Source organism: Melanaphis sacchari, unplaced genomic scaffold, assembly GCF_002803265.2.
Source record: "Melanaphis sacchari strain LSU unplaced genomic scaffold, SCAv2.0 Contig23_pilon_pilon, whole genome shotgun sequence".
NCBI lineage: Eukaryota > Metazoa > Arthropoda > Insecta > Hemiptera > Aphididae > Melanaphis > Melanaphis sacchari.
Genome location: NW_020271114.1, coordinates 4,242,140 through 4,260,970, shown reverse-complemented (window position 1 = coordinate 4,260,970; position 18,831 = coordinate 4,242,140). Strand labels below are relative to the sequence as shown.

The window sequence follows — 18,831 nt, the reverse complement described above, 5'->3', positions numbered from 1 at the left end:
AAATACCGTTAAACTATGTGTAATGTAATCAAATGATAGCAAAATTATTTTTTTGTGTCTAATTTTAAATATATATTTTTGATAAGAAATAAATAATAATAAACATTAGTCATTGAGTCATGCGTAGGTTTATCGGCTCAGATGGTCTCTGACCGCTGACTAATACCGCTAATTTGATTGAGTAAATTTTTTTTAACTATTATGCAAGACGAGTTATAATAATATGTAAGTTCTTCTGAGACCCTGATAGTGTCTATATTACTCGTATATTATAATATAATAACGTAACTAATAAATCCATTTTAATTATGTACCCCCAGATGACAATCTTATTGCACATTACGATTGTTTACAACTAGGTAAACTATTAACTAATGGGACTGGAGAAGGACAATATTTCATATTTTCGAGTTTTTTTTGAATTTTCCAAAAATTAATATTAAAATTTACCGCAAAAAATTCACACGTTTACCAATTATTGTGCATTTTATATTACTTATACAGTTATACTTAACTTCATATATATATTACGCATTTACGCTACTATCAATGACAAAAATGTTGGCTATGTAGGTATAATGATTAGGGTATGTCAATAATGCTCGTGAACAATAGTCATTACTTATTATATGGGTAATAGATTTATATTTCCGCAATTCACCGTGTGCTGGATAAGTTTACGAATATTCCATATCATTTATCGGTATTATTTCTAGATAAGCTAGTTATCAATCTACTGCACATTAAAGTTTTTATTACGTTTTGGTTATACCTATTAAGCATATTATACTTTTTTTTTTGTTGAGAACACTTGTCCTCCAAAATATATCTTGTTGATAGAATGGAATTGATGGATCATGTGCTAATAATTAGAAAGATTTCTTTCTTATCATAACGTGTTGAATTTTTTTTTTGTTAACTATTATCTATTAACTTTAAACTCGAGATCCTTAAATGAATACAACTTGACTGACTCGGGTTAAATTTTCCATTAATTTACCGCCCACTACTACTAGTAGTAATATATGTTATTACACATAATATGCGACGGCCGCTGTAGCAATGATCAAATCGCACTACAGTTAATAATAATTACTTTTTGACGCGTCGGTTGCACCGACATCTTTGGCAGCAGATAACGATAAACGCACAAGCGTGTATAGTATGTTTAATAATATAATAAGAAATACGTATATCTACGTTGTATCCCGGCATTAATCAAAAAATCGGATCGTGACGTGTACCGTAACCTAAAATTGTCCGATGACGATTATTATAATGTAGGTAGATAATAGTGTAATACATACTACCTGTTGTTTAAAACCAACCAGCGATTTTCAACCGTTTTCCGCAATATCTTATAGACTTAATATCCTCGGCGAATGCGTTTCATTTTTTTTTCTTATTATAATTTAACACATAAATGCGATAAGGCGTGATGTAAACCTAGTCGAAAACGCAGTCAGCGCAATTTACTATTATCATTAAAATACTGTACGATGTATAATCATCATCTTTATTACGTACGATGATAGTGCTAGCTGCATTAATACTAAATTCGGGATGATGTCTATGATCTCGTCAATAATCTCAGAAAATCGCTGCAGTTCAAAGGTGTACCAATTCAATCTTGTCAAACAAAATTGATTAATCGCTTTGAAACCTTAATTATATACTATTATAAATCATCGTTTTGTATACATGTTTTCATAAATCAGTTTTTAAATTGAATTATTTAGTCGAAAAATTGTAAAGGTATTCACGGAAAATGACTTAATGTAGTTGTAATTTTTCTCAGCAAATACTCTTTATGTACTCTTTATGTAAATTTCTGTGTTTTTATTTATATTTATAAATTTTGGGAATTCACAGAAAATCATATAAATATGGTTTTAAGTTATTTCTGGTGAATTGTTAACACTATTTTTATAGATACGAACAAAATAAATTTCCAATAAGTATTGAAGTTCCATGCTCAAAGAATCCTTCAAGTTAATTTAAAATAATTTCTTTAAACCATTTAACTATATATTGTCTGATGATATTATAAATAATCAATAAAATTAGGAGAAAGTTTGAATTTGTTCCCCAAAAAGTGCAGAATGAAACCTTGAGTTCTACACTTGTACTTATTTTGATAAAATATTATTTATTATACAAAATATTAAGAACTCTGTAAAAGCGCAAAGAAAAATATACAATACGGTGTCATCGTATCAATTTATTTTGTCTTTACTTAAACGTAATTATTTAGATTAGTAGTTTCAGTTATGGTATATTTTCTACTTTATTATTATTATATTTCGTTTATTTTTTTTTATGACTACACTATCAAGGTGTTTTATAGCCAAAAAGATGTTAATAGTTAATGATACACATTGTAATAGCCCTATATTACATCTTAATTCTTGATTTGAAATTATAAAATTATTTTAAGTAAAATACTAAGCTAATGGCTGCACCTATATTCATGATATTAATTTTCTCTTTTTATGGAACGATTTTTAATTTTGTAATATTGTTTTGAGAGTGCTTCAAGGCACTTTATTTACATCTTATAGTATAGCTTAATACCTCAATAACGATTTTAAGTTCGGCTGTATTTAATAGTTGTCATTAATTGTATTTGGAAATTAATGTGAATTTAAAATGCACTATTAGTACTGAATCTGTAAACAGTATTTAGATCTTAACATGAACAGTAATTGTGAAACATAAACAATAAAATCACAGAGTATATTATTGAAATTTTTTAATTTACATAACTCAATACTAACTTCAAACACGGTGTATCTGTACCATAGTAGCTGTATGTATCTATATTTGTAGATTTCGTTGACCTAAGTGAATAATTAGATTGTTACACATTTATTTACTTTAAATGTGCATTACTAACAAGATGTTTTGTGATACGATAAATAATAAAACATTTATTTCAATAATAAAGTAAAACGTGCTTAGTTACCAGCGTTTATATTTTATACTGTATAATGATTGATCAGATAACTCCATACTGCATATTTTTATCCCGGAAAGGGGATGAGTGAATGGGGCTTTTAATGTACTTTTTAACCAAACTATTTTCTAGACACTATTTTTGTCATTACTGTTCTGATTTATACGTTTTAATATTTAATCTGGTTAATATTAGCTTATAAAAAAATATTTCTGTACAAAAACATTTGCTGTAAGTTGTTAATAATAATTTTTTTGTTGTGTGGGTATCTACATAGGTGCCTTATGTCCATAATATAGCCAACCTATAGTTGATTAATAAGTTTACAATAAACCAAGTTGTACAAAAACAATTATAAAAACGGCTCAAGTCAATTTAGAAAATTAATAATTTTTCTTAGTAATGATTATATTTTATTTTTGAAATAATTTATGTGCTTTTAGTGAATCCAATCAGTTCTGAGTAGACTGACAGGAACGAATGATACCTTGCGGATAAATAAAAACCACTTTTCGATGTTCACACAGAGAGTTTTTTAGCTACTACTTTTCTGTCAGAAGTTACAAAACTAAACTATTTGATTAAATAAGAGGTTTACAATAATATGAATATACGTGAGCGTATGAGCCTGTTTGTGTGTGTGACGTATTTAAATATAGGTTTGTTTAGTCTTTGTAATTTGTGTATTGTATTATTGTCGGTAAATAATATGACATTATCTGTACAGTTTTTTTACAAAATTTGAAATTTCTTAATCATAATGATACCGATTTATATTATTCGTTTAAAATTTAATTTTCTAATACTATAGTGATTTTTCCAATTATTATAATGTAATCGTACCTAATATAATGAGCGTTCTATTAAAAATATACAAATTGTGTAATATTAAATTATTTAAAACAGAGTTTAAATTCACATTTCATTTAGTATGCAAAACAATTGCTGCAGTTCATAATATTAGTTTAATATTATATTAAATCAATGAAAATGTTAAAAGTAATACTTGAAATAGTTTTATAATTTGCTAAAACAATGTCATTTGCAGACTTGGTGTCTTTTTATTTAAGTATTAGTTTAATCTATAAAAATGTCAATTTTGTATATAATTATTATGAATGTATTAGGAATTTACATTAAATAATAAATGGTTATTGTTACAATTACTCACGGATTAAAGAACGTTTTTCACTATTTCGATATGGGTAATGTTGTAACTTCTAATATCTCACTTAAAAAAAATGAATATTCGTAGTTTGTTTTAATCTATTAATTAAAATATTAAATTTGTACTACAATGAGTCTATATTTTAAATATTGTCGACGTTCACTCTAAATAATATGAAGTGTCCAATGTTAAAAGAATAATTCATGATAGATTTTGATAGTTACAGGTTTGACTTATCAAATTTTGATTTAAATTTATAAAATTAAAGTAAGTCAAGTAGTATAAAAATCAGATTTTGATTAACTGCGTTATTTAAGTGAAAAAAGGGGGTGAACATACTTAGTGAATCACTCTGTATAAACTTTCAACTAGTATATATTATGCACTATATACCTATTATATACGTATGTGATATGTGGTAATGTGTCAACCCGGGAGCGCGTGTGTACAACATCATATATACAATATTATTACTAAATTATAAATTATAATACAGATCGCTTGGAGATATAGTAATGGAACTCATTAAAAAAAAAAAAAAACGAAATTTCTAAATGTACGATTTAAAATCTAGTGGCCCCCGAGTTAATTGGCCAACTGTTAATACATATAATATAATATATAATATCGTATATACTGCGATTTGGTGCTACCGCCGTCGCCGCGTTAACTAGCGCGGGTGCGTTCAATTATCGCTTTTTTCGCCGGCGGCTGCGTACCGCGAAACCTCGCGCGCGTACCACCCAACATTCCGCCAGAGAAGTTTCATGAGAAATAATAATATAAAATGTCTGACCGCCCTCCGAAAACGCAAAACCAGTTGCTCGCGTATTACACACACACATACACTTTTTTATTCGAGTTTTAACGGGATCGACGTCATCCTAGTCGCTTCCAATGATTTCTTGTGCGCGTGCGATTGCCTATTACATTTATACATGTACAAAATATTTTATAATAATAAATCGATCGCTACATGTTAAAAGGGTTTAAATGACATGGCATATATTATTATTGGATGTAAAAAAAATATGTTTTTCAATGAGGAATAGTAAAACTAGCTGTGACTACACTACTTAATAAAAATTTTAAATTTTAAATTTTTCTTCTAAATGACCCTTTTATATTTTGTTTGATCAAAATAAAGTCTAAATGAAAATAATAGGAAATAAATTAAATTATCATAAAGGTTTAGAAGATGAGAAATGTTTATAAAAATATTTTTTTGGCTTTTTTTAAACAGAAAATAGTTGTCTAAATGTTATTTTGATGTGAGAACATGAGATATTATACTACCTACATAATATAGATATTATAGATCGTAAATAATGATATAAAATAAGTGTAAATGTGAAATAAAAAATTAAATTAAATTGTAATTTTTTAAGATATGATTTGATATCTACGTGAGCTACATGGTAGCACATTAATCTAATACTATTCCAACAAATTATTATCCGAATTGTTGGATGTTGTTTGACATTTTTTGGATAACTTTTTGGGCTTATAGAGTGTAAAGTTTAAAAGTGCATTAAAAGCATACAATAGTATTAAAATAAAAATAAAATTATATATATTAAAAAAAAAAAGAATCATAAGGATTTTTCACAGAACTCTTACTGTAAATACTACTCATATAATTTATATAAGAATTTTTTTTAAAAACTTTTGAACAAATTTCAACTATTGTTTAACAATGTCGTCCAAAAACGTCCTATAAGTCCGAGAATTGTTTCTTGGAATGATTTTAAATTAATGTGATGAATGTGTAGTGCTAGCTTTATGTAGATTAATTTGATGTTAGTTAAATATAAGTAAATCTATCAATTTTTTTTATTAATCGTCATCATTATTTGACTGAAATAAATATGAATACATATTACAGTTAGAATGTTTTAAATTTTTAGTAACATTATTTTGATATAAAATATGTCAGTTTAAGTGTTTAATAATGTATAATACATAAGCCGGTGGAATCAATATATTATATTAAAGTTTTGTCAAGTTGATAGATGGCTTAATCTATGTGTTTTTTTCAAGTAAAAGGTCATTTAATATAAACCTCATTATGTACCTTATTTATATAATACCAGCTATTATATTATATCTTTCATCCCCTGTCGTAACTTAAGTGTAATTGATTGTTTCCAGAGGATAATAATATGAACATTTTACACGTTGTGTATGCGTCTAAGTTCGTAATTACTTGTTCTAGATACAGTTGACACTGTCTTGAGTCACAATTATACCTGAAATGCTCGCATAAAATGATTACAGTATAACTTAACTGAATATTGTCTATTGACGAATAAAATTATGCGTGACTTATATTTATATGTATAAACAATGTTGTATTGCAAAAAATTCGATGCTAACGACAATATGTAATAGAACTGAACGTTCCTTTAATCCAATAACATCGTCAAAGATCTAATAATGTACTCGGATGGTATAATGTACATTATACTACCCGAGTAGTAACTACATATGTATATACTACATTCAGATGTTGATAGTAATTAGTTGTAAAGTTTATATTAAAACTATGGCCACGTAATGTATATTATAAAACGGTACTGAAATGGATAATTATTATAATTTAAATAATAATATGTCAATTATTGACGATAATATTTATTTTATGCACATAACTATATATATTTACACATAATGACATATCTATTATAATATATTAAAGACAACAAACCGTAGACTTAAAGGTCTTAGAAATAAACGCGATTATTATTACGTATATGACAAACTATTAATAAAATATTTGCCCTAAAAATATCAGATTAATTGAAAAAACATTATCTTTATTTTTAAATGTAGTTCTGATAGAAGATTTATTTATTAATATCAAATATAAATCATACATTGAAAATTTAAGTGTTTGCCAAAGTTTTCGACAATTCATGAGAAACATTATTTTTACAGTCCATAAGAAATGGTATATTTTTTAATAAAATTAGGTTACAATGAAAAAGCACCCTAAATATTTTATAAACTACATAGTAAATAATAAATGCAAAAACCGTTTATATTTTGATGGTATAATATTATTTATTACTGTGAATAAATTACAATTAATCATAACCAATATAAAATAATACATTATTAAACAATTTTTTTTAATATTCAAAATGTAGATACATTTCAATAAATAAATGTTTGTGAAAAGAAATAGTATTAAAATCATGTAAGGCAAATGTGTGATTAATTTTGAATTGTATACATATAAAAATGCGTCGATAAAATTTTGACTTACAATTTACTAAGCACAATAATTTCACGAATATTTTATGTACCTTATCCTGTTATTATTTATTATAATATATAGCCTATAGGCGCTATTACATCTTTTATATGCCTATACGGACATAGGTACAATAGGTAATAGCTAAGTAATAGGTATATAACCTAAACGTTTTAAAATTATATTGTAAACTTATAGGAGTAATTTGATCAAAAACTTTTTTCTTACTCAATTTTTATTTTTAAATAGTAATCCGTTAATTATTATATTATAAGAAGATCTGTATTTATTTAAACAGTTTTGTATATTTAAACATAAAAACAAAATAGGAGTACTATTTATTTTTTATAATTATTATTATTGATGCAACTCATTTAATGTTTATTATTTTAATTGTTTTCTTAAATGTACTACCTAATTATTACATCATAATATATACTGAGTAATGTGAAAAAGTAGTCATTAGGTGTAGTCAAGTCATGATCATAAGTTATTATTATCACTTTGATGCATCTTCGTGTAATTGTTTTATTGGCCTTAGATATTATTTATGATAATACAATTTTATTTTCTAATTAATTGTTTTGCATTATTTTTAAAAGAGAAAACAATAAATAATAAATTTAATTAAATTACGTTAAATTATACCTAGGTACTAAGTACTAAGTGTTTAAATCCATGTTTATCTATTATCGTATTGGTTAAACAAAATTTGTGTAATATAGATGGGTTTACATTGTAGTGTCTTTATTTCCGTTAAAACTTATTTATTTATTTTGTTTTTTTTTTTTAATATTTCAATTTTAAACATTATTTCTGTAATTGTCAGCAATATCTAAACTAGTTTTATCAGTAGGTGTATATATGTATTCTTTCATTAACATTTTATTATGATTTTGAATGACATTTGAAAGTACATAATGGTACGAATAATTAATATTTTTATGTATCTATTCAAATGAAAAATAATTTTAAAAAAATATTAATAAATTCTAGTAGTATACTCGTTACTTTCATAATAATATTCAATGATAATTAATATCATTAAGTGAAACTAAATCAATTGTTAATCTCTAGCCGGTAAATATTTATATTTAACGATATTTAGAATGTATAATGGATAATAATAAAATATAAAAATTATTTTATTTAATACTAAATACTCAGAATTAATTATAATTAAGTCATAATAAATTAATTCGTATATTTGAGAATTTATGTTGCTTAAATTTATGTACAATAATTTGATTAAATCAAATATTTTTTGTAAAAAAATCACTTACACAATAAAACTATAAAATAATAATAATAGAATTATCATGGTTCTAAAGCAATTTATAATTATTTTATTTATTTTATAATTAAAAATACCAGTTCTTACGGGTAGTGTTGATTTTATGCTATACTTACGTATTGCATGTTTGCCTATATTTATCTTATCCTAGAATACAAAATAAATTAAATTAGAAATTAGTTTATTAACAAAATTAAGTTTGTTTTAAAATCGAATACCTGATACTTAAAATTGTAGGTATCCATGTTTTTGAATAGTTCGTCAATTATGTTTATCTTGTTGAAAGTAACTTGGTACGTTCTTGTCAGCAAAACTAGATTCAGATAATAGCTTTAAATAATCTACATAATTTTCGGTATATAATTGCATGTCTGATTTTTGGGGATTATCTTGAGCAGAAATGAATTGATCTTTTTCACTCTGTAATTGATTGTAAATTGTCCTCAAATATTGTCGGTAGTTTGAAATCCAATGTTTGAAATTGAAATACAAATTTTCATTAGTATCTTCGGTTTTGGTTTTTATAAGACCAACTTTCCTGAAACAATTTCGGATGAGTGCTGGTGACATATTTTCCCAAACATTAAAAATCATATGTATGGCATCCGATACTGAAATTTCAACGGTATTATAAGAAGTTGCTAAAGTTTCGGTATTAACTGAGTTCATGGTTGCAGATTTCGTTTGCTTTAGATAATACTCATATGTTTTTTCAATACGCATAATATTCTGTCGAAGAGGGTGGACAGATACTATGCTACTTGGCAAATATTTAATTTTGATATTTTGCAGTTCTATTTGTAAATCCACCATAACATTGTCAATGATTACCAATATTTTTCTTCCCATTAACTCTTCATCCCATCGTTTTAAAATTGATGCATAGCAGCTCGTCATCCACGTATTATAACTGGCTTGAAAATGTTTAGATAACGTTTTTACATTTTGCAAATAATGTGGAATATGAATATTATCTATAATACTGGGGTACATTTTATTTGTTCCCGTTATATTGGACGTAAATATAATACTAAGTCTATGTATACATTTTTGACATTTCTTTTTATACGGAGGTCCTTTGAATTCACAATTTGAATTTCTCAGGTCACAATAATAAAGACCAATCTCGAATAAACTATACACGTTATTAGCGTCGTAATTGGACATAATATTTTCAAAAAAGTCCTTAACTGATTTTATCAACCCGCTGTTTGTTGCTGAAAAATTGGTACCTTTATTTTGATCAGCAATTAGTTGAACTCTTTTATCAGCAATATTGTATTTGTTTTTCCATTTTTGTATCCAATTATTATCCGGAGAAAAATGTTCAACTCCAAGTATTGATGCTAAACTTTTAGCTTTATCTAGTAAAATCATTTTACTTACCCGCACATTTAAAGATCTCGCATATTCGAACCATTGAACCATACCCATTTCCATGTCAATTAATAGTTTGTCATTTTTTTGTTTTTGTCGTAGGCAAAAGCATTTTTTTTTAACAGGTTTTTCAAATTTTTGTCCTTCAATTTCTTTACGATTTTTCAATATTTTTCTTAATGTTACTACTGAAATATTTAAGATAGAGGCAGCTCTATGTTGAGAAAGGCTTGACAGTTTTGCGACGTCATAACAAAATAATAGTTCTTTTTTCGCTCTAATCGATAATAATTCATTTCGTTCGTTTGGCATGTTTTAAGGTACATATATAAAAAAAATTTACGAAACACAGCGTTGGCACTCGATACGGGTGTATTTTAAACGTCACTTAACACGCTGAACACGATACTGAGAATATATGAAAAAGTATTAATTTGCTCTATAGGTTTGATACGATTTAACATAAAACGATACCATTATTTGTCGATTAGTAGTCACTTATCAAATAAAATAAATCCTAATGAATATTTGGTATTATAATAAACATTATATGATTTCGATTTTACAAAAATGTAAATAGTGCCAACACATTAATAGTAATATTAATCACATCAATCGGTATCAAATGCTTATTATTTTGGTTTAAAATAACAATAGTTATTATTATATGTCACTGCATATAATAGCTTAAAAGATAAGTAATTTATCTTCTTTATTTTGTACATTATTTTACACGGTTTTGTATCTATTTGATAATTTCATTCAATAATGAATTTCTGAAATTTGAAGCTTTACATATGTTATATATGTGGTTGATATCCCGAATAAAAAAGACACCAGTATTTTGTGTTATCTCATATATTTTTGTAGTAAAACTCGTTACTCTTTAACGTGTTTTTTCAAACATACCTAATATTAGTTTATTTTTTACTTCACAATATTTTTTATTACTTAAATTACAATTTATAATAATGAATGGTTTTAAAAATATATGTAAGACGTAGGTAATAATAATCTTATATAATTATATACATTGTATTTAATGGTAATATATATGTTGTGCATGCGATATTGTATTTGCATGGTGAAATTTTCTTATTTTCTTATTGGTGACATAATTTTGTTGTTTCGGTGGGTTACATTACAGTAGAATAATTTCAAAAATATCTGTATAAAAAAAATAAATAGTATTTCTACCGGTTGGCATCACCAATACCACCGTCTATATTGAAGTAACCTTTGGTGTACGTCTTCGGTGTGTTGACGACGTGACTACAATTGAGGTGACAAGACAATGTTATTATCGTTTTTTATTACTATTATTGTATTTTATTATTATTATTATTTTTTTTTTGTCAGAGGTCAATTCGGACGCCATTACGTGCTCGGGTGTCGGAGATTCCGATCCGGTGGTCACCCTGTAACAATGCGTATAAAACAGAAAATTACTACATTTATTATATTTTTGTCCATCTCGTCAACGCACGAATAGTGCATTAGCAGTATCGCGCGTATCTTATAATGTGTATGAAAAATAATAAAAAAAAGTTCAAGAAAAAAATAATAATATCTACCGGATTAAAATGATTTTTTTTATTATTATTATTTTTTGTATGAACGCAGTGTAATTTGTGTCCGGAAAAATTTATGAATATTTTGTTGCCAATGTTATATTTTTTTGGTTCGCTATATATAAAATACCGATTGCTCAATATAAGTCCATTTAAATCGATTACGTAAATTATCTGAAATCATGTAATCCGAATTTAAAAAAAATATACTTCTAAAATGTATATAGTATTCATGCCCAAATGGGCAAATTTATATTTTATTTGTCGCACTTTTCCGAGGAAATTTACATAAATTAATTTATGATGTTATTTAAACTAGTTGTAAGGTCTTGGTCTTCAATTATGTCCATGACTTTCAATATATTATCAAGGCTTAAATATTATATATGTCTAATAAAAAAAAATAAAAATAAATGAAATGTCCACTGTCCAGACAGTGCTCAGGCTACACGTAATATAATAATCTTGTACATTATAATATATATTTATGCGTATAGGTACACGTGGTAGTTGCGAACATAATATGACCATATTATATTCAATAATTATCAATCCTTATTATGATATACCCGTTAGATATTATTACTATGATGGTAATCATAAATTGTTAATTAAATATGATTTAGTAATATTTTTATATTTCAATAATTGAAAATAACATTAAAATGTTAGTATATATTATATATTATGGTGATAATAACTTGTGACTGAGTATTTGAATTATTCCATGAGATTTAAAAAATAATAATTTTTATTATTTAGCTGAATATAATGTGGTTTGTACACACGCAAAATTATAATTTTCAACTGTACAAACTGAATAGAGGTATTAAGCTTGCAATTTATGTGTTTTGATTATTGTACATTTAAAAATTCACTATAAAACTGATTTGTTTAACGACGGACGCGCGTAATGTGTAATGAACTGCGTTGCAATAAATATAAATTCTTAGGAACTAAATATGCCAAAATGGTGTCAATCTTAATTATTATTATTTTATTCAATTTAACGTAGTACAGGTTTTTACGTTTAACGTAAAAGATTACAACTATAAAAACGTGATCGCGTGCGCCGTCAAATGCTTATAATATAAATATAACTGAAATAAAAAAACGGCCTGTTGTTGTGTATTATGAATTAATATAATATATAGTATATGATAGACTATTAAACTACAGTATGTATATGACATATATGTATTATATTTTAATAGGCTAGAAGGTACCTCTATGTTATAATGCTACACAAAAATCTTTTAATTTCCTCTGGAAAAAATATTATTTAATCTTAATAAGCAATCATTGATGTGCAGTTTTTGTCAATAAATGTATTACCGTGATAAGGTTTTTGTTTAATGTTCGGTCATTGGAAACACGCGTGTAGAAAGCAATTATACTCAAATGCGCTTCATCGCATAAAACTTGATCGATTATCGTATACCTACCTACGCTGTAGTTCGTAAAACATTCGTAGAGAAATATTATATCACATTATAATATTTTGTCCGATGTGGTTTTTTTTATACAATTATTGTGAATAATATACCAAATACATACATTATAAATTATAATAAAGTCTTCGGCCACCATGAGTTTGATTTATTTTCATCGATTCGAATAAGAAACGAGAACAGTTGCAGTAAATATATCTTGAACGTCATCGATTATGTAAAAAAAAAAAAAATACGATTACACTATAATCCTATCATGTGGTATCCAACTCTGTAACTTGTATCATAAATGTATGTATATGCAATATGCATACATATATATACGTAAAAGAGGAACGTATGTCAACGATTCAACAAGTATCCTATTCGTATTTATTTGTATTTTTTGTGGTAATTTATGAATTGGATCATCTTTATCATCGTCCCTTTCGACATATTTGACTGTTAAATTGAATTGACAATAAATTGACTTTGTGAAACATAATAATAACACAATAATAGTATAATAGCTATTTACCACAGCCAATTAAATGACGCACATATTATACCATTATATATTATTATTATAAGCAAAGTAATGGAACAAATGACAATATTATATTATATATTTTTGCATAAATAATCCGTTATAATGTAATTGTGGGACACACCTCTCTATACACTGACCTACTCTAAAACGGTTTTTCGCCAACAATCCGGCAAAGTGGGACTTAAATCATCAGCGAACCTGCCACACGATGGTTTGCTGTCTATCCGCTTCGTTCTTGGAATCCATAAACGTCCAAGAGCATTTAACGACATTGTTGACTCCGCCGACACCGGAAACCGCATAATTTTTTAATAACCCATCACTCCTATCACCATTTGTCTTATTTATATACGTTACAGCAAAACGTATTATTATTACATATGCAGCAGTACACAAACGTGTAAAAGTTAATACGCACTACGTTTATACATGTACATAAGCGACGTCAAAGTTTAAACATTTATCATAAAAAATCGAGGTTTAAACTATAAAATATCGGATTGACTGTCCAATAAAAAAAGCCACTTTGATTGAAATCCAAGAGGTACTAGCTGTTGAATGCTTTCCCAATTTAGTAATTTCCGTCATTATATTAATTATACAATTTAAATAGGGTACTGATTGTATTTTGATCATACTTCCCGAAAATTACTTGATAATATTTAAAACGACTTTAGTTGAATAACATATCAAAGACTGTACATGTATGCATCTACAGTATAGATAATCATGGGCTAAATAGATCGATAGTCAAAATCCTTGGACTTGTTATATTATGTTTTGAACACGTGCCTATACTGCCTAGGACGTAATTTAAGTACAAGCGTATCAAAATACATTCGTTTCACTTCTGATGCACAAACCTGAACGAATAGTATCGCATATATTAGATCAGTATTTAATTATAGATCAAAGGCTAAACGTAGTCTGTTGGAGACGTACAAAATAAAAAAGATTTTTTATGAAATGATATTCTTTATTTTCTCTTTGATTTTACCTACAAACACGAGTACCAATTATTGTTTGTAATTGATTCACGAAAAATATATTTGGAAGCGTTTTTATTTGTATTTTAAAATGCATATCTGAAAACTATTAAAAAACGCATTGTTAAAAAATTTTCTTTCTTAACTCAGAATTTATGATCAAGATTTTTAAATTATTAAATTAGACGAATAGGAAATATTATTTACAGAGTATTTCTTATTTTAACACGATTTGTAAAACCTATAGACGTCTACGATTCGTTTGCAAGCTAAAATAGTTAATTGGATATTTTAAAAAAATTACTATTACTCTTTAAATGATTTCTCATCTATCGTTGAGTTCATATTTTTTCTATTTTATCCGCTGTAACTCAGGAGTATGACCTTAGAAACTACAAAGTATTCTATGAATCGTATATAATTTTATTTGTTTATTATAAATAAAATATTGAACATTGAAATTCAATTTATCAATAATTATAATTTATAATTTATAAGATTATACAAAATTAAGTACACTAAAATGTGCATACACTTAGTTTTTTTTATTATTTCTTATTCCTCACAACTTATATTTATTTTCTAAATTATTTTATTTTGATAAAACGTTATAACCGAATTTCATATATGCGTATGTAATGTAGTTTATGTAACATGTATAGTATATACTTATAAATAAATACAATAAGAAAACTATATGATGGTAAATAGTTTGAAAAATCAGAACTATTGAAAAGTGTCATTTCTCTCAATTAAACTTTGTACAAAATCATGTTGATACATTCTTTTTTTTTTTTGATAAGTGTTATTTGCAGTCAGATTTTTTTTTTATCATGCTCTTCCATTAATCACGTACCTACAACATTAGCGTCTTATAGTGTATTGTTATTATTATTATTGTTACATGTAAGTAAAAATCCGTGTAAATTTTTTGTACATTTGTCGTTGCACCGAACGAAACGATATTGGCGTGTGTGTTAACATGCCTGCGGAAGGAGGATTTGTTATATACTTATATATTATTTTATTATACACAGTGATTATAAAAAAATGCTCACTCCTTTTTTTTTTCAACAACGCAGTTAATCTAAATTTGATATTTGGAATTTTTAAATATACTTAAAAACTATATTTTCAGTTCTTCGTTTTTTTTTTTTTTTTGTGTTGAAGTGTCTTGTGGAAATATAAATGTGTATTTTTCAAACGAAAACGTCCACTCTTTTCCTATTTAATATCATTTTTGCCATTGCCGTTTTCACCGGTTTAAAAAAATAAAAATTTGATTTCCGTTTCAAAATTTTCAAAAAGATAATTTACCTAAGAATTTACTATAAAAAAAAAAAGAGAAGTTTTCATTCAAAAACCGAAGTCTGTATATCTATCGTCTCAGAACATTCCTTATGTAGAAAGTAAAAAATCTCAAAAATTTTAAAATATAGCTTTTGAGTATAGGTACTTGTATACAAAGAACCGTAACAATCAGAATTTGAATGAATTCATTATTAAATGATAAAAAGGGATGAGCATGCTTGGCAAATCACCCTGTATGCGCTTATATATTAATATAATATTATAATGTACGGTGCACGCTGCAGTGTACCTTTTACGCGGACGCCCGACGCACCACTACACGCGTATCTATGTGCAGTATAACGACAAGCATTTCGATTTTACGTAACGAAACTCATACACGTACTTGTAAGTCGTATATATTACCAATACGTGTATACCTGCCTATAGTGTGCGTACGTATACGAGCATACAAACGCATAATATAATATAATATACTGACATACCGGCAGCAGCTACATATTATTATATGTACCTATAGTGCGTGGTTTATTAATGTGTTGCCGGATTCTTGTTTTTTTTTTTTTCCTTCTTTTCTTTTCTGGAGTAACGGGGTCGGCCGCCGGGCGTGGGCAGCCGCCGCCGACTGGAATTAATATCGCAATCGACGGCTATAAATCATGCGACTACCGCCGAGTCGCACCGCGCCGATCCGCACGGCAGACCGACCATGGACGGACCATACGTTGCTGCCCCGGCTGCTGTTGCGGACCAAACAATTAGTCGCAAATACGAATGACAAACGCGAAACAACATCCGTGTACACTGCGCACTACACTCCTTGCACACGTTCTTTTACGGCCGAGTTAAATGTTTTGCGTGCGTATACGTTGTACAAGTGCTGCGGTGTACAATATTGCGAGGCACATTTTATAATAATGTCAATACTATTATTTTTTTTTTTACGTCTTGTCATTTTTTTTCCTATGCGTTATACGAGTTGTCTTATAGATTTCACACTACCTTATATTCTTATCACAGTCATAATAATAATAATATTCAAACTGGCGCTCCGCTGATACACCAGAGGTTTTCTATGCAGGCGCTTGTGGATATACGCTAAAAATCATGAACGCCTACCCCATTCGCTGTATACGCTATATACGCGGAAATGACGCCAAAATAATGTGATGTCGCGTTTGTCAGTGATTTTTTTTTAATATGCACGTCGTATTATTACCATGACTATTACTGTAATATCACTTATTTTATACACATAGATATTCACAGTTAATTCATCGCTGTTATTTTACTTTGAAATAACTCGTCTTCTTCTTTTATCCCTGTCGCGGTTTATACGTATATTGTTGTGTTTATCCGGCAGATACGTATAATATATTAAACACGTCGCAAGTATATACGAGTTTATATTATACACATTATATGAATTTAAGACGTGTAAGTACTCACCCATACGAATAAATTATCGATCCCGAACGATTTTTATAATTTTCTATTTGTTTTCGTGACTCGTGACATTCAGTGTGCATAATTTATGTTTATCTTGGTGACGTCTCGGCTATATAATAATGTAGTAATATTACGGTTGGTCCATACTACCTGTTGCTTAACTTTTTTTTTTGTACCTAATTGTCTAATGATGAATTGAACGATATTGAAATAAACTCGCTCTAATGTACCTTAGTATAGATTTCGAGTGTGTATCTACACCATGTTATTGAATAGGCCACTGTAATGGATGTTCTAAATTTGAATTCAATGATAAATTATTGTGTATTCACACAAAAAATAAACAGTTTAGAGCAAAGAACACAAATAGGTCAGCATATATTTTAAAGTTTAAGTTGTATTATAAATAATGTTAAGTTATATTATACGATTAATTTCATATATGTATACTTGAAATTACTATACTTAAATAATTTAAGTTAAAATCAATTTTAACAAAAACTGTTTTTCTAATATTATTTGACAGTTTTTCCCAGTTATCATAAATAAATTCTAATATTTTTCTATTTTTAAAACCTGAAAGTACCAACTAGATTAAATTTGATACCAAAAACATTAGGTATACATTATAGGAAAAACACACTCATTGTAAAATTAATACATTTTTTACTATACATAAAATCTAAAATAGGCATTATTTGAATTCATGTATATTATTATTTATTATTACGTGAAAGTGAGTGAATATAATACCATCTGCATTCAGCAATGATTTTTACGAGCTAATTTGCATTGAACAGTTCATTGTGACTATCAATGAGAAATCGAGAATAATCATCTATACTCATTCGTATAATACCAATGTATAAAATACGTTATAAATTATATTAATGGCTGATAATTTTCTAGCATACATTATACTTAAATATACCAACACTTTTTATATCGTTTTTAATCGCACAAATAAAATCAAACATTCTTAGAATTTAGGTAAATTATTTTAATGTATATTACAAGTTATATATTTAATACTTAAGTAAGTATATGTATAATGTGTATATCGCATCCGTAGTCTATTCTGAATATTCGATACATCCATAAATCATTTATTTAAACACACTATAAATAAACTACATCTTTTTCATATCGTCATTATGTAAATTAGATATAACTGCTTTAATATGATAAATTCAGTAAAATTTAAATATCAAACTGAATATTTGATTGATAATAATATGTATTATTATTTCAATATTATGTCACATGGGTATTACAAAAGTGGTGTTTTAAAAGAAAAAAAAAGATTTTAGAAATATCTATTTAAAACTATGAATTGTAAATATGTTCAATTTTACTTAAAAATGAAACTGACATATTTGTAAAAGTTCCAAATCTGGTTGTTAGGCAGAAATGAAGAACAATAGTATGAACAGTAACAATTTAATAAAATGTATAATTAAAGTAATTGCAACAAATAAACGAA

At 26.8% G+C, this 18,831-nt stretch overlaps 1 protein-coding gene across 1 annotated transcript; it reads right to left on the bottom strand.

Moving 5' to 3' along the window:
* Nucleotides 1-8,734: 8,734 nt before the first annotated feature.
* LOC112594770 (major centromere autoantigen B-like) lies at nt 8,735-10,363 on the bottom strand. The gene is made up of 2 exons (XM_025339743.1): nt 8,893-10,363; nt 8,735-8,821 (listed from the first exon to the last, which is right to left on the bottom strand). Exon 1 carries the CDS (start codon nt 10,361-10,363, stop codon nt 8,936-8,938), a length of 1,428 nt encoding a protein of 475 aa, XP_025195528.1. The 3' UTR covers nt 8,735-8,821; nt 8,893-8,935.
* Nucleotides 10,364-18,831: the final 8,468 nt, after the last annotated feature.

Bases quoted from the DNA above. Each gene is read 5' to 3' on its own strand.
- LOC112594770 (XM_025339743.1), bottom strand. From the start codon at position 10,363: ATGCCAAACGAACGAAATGAATTATTATCGATTAGAGCGAAAAAAGAA.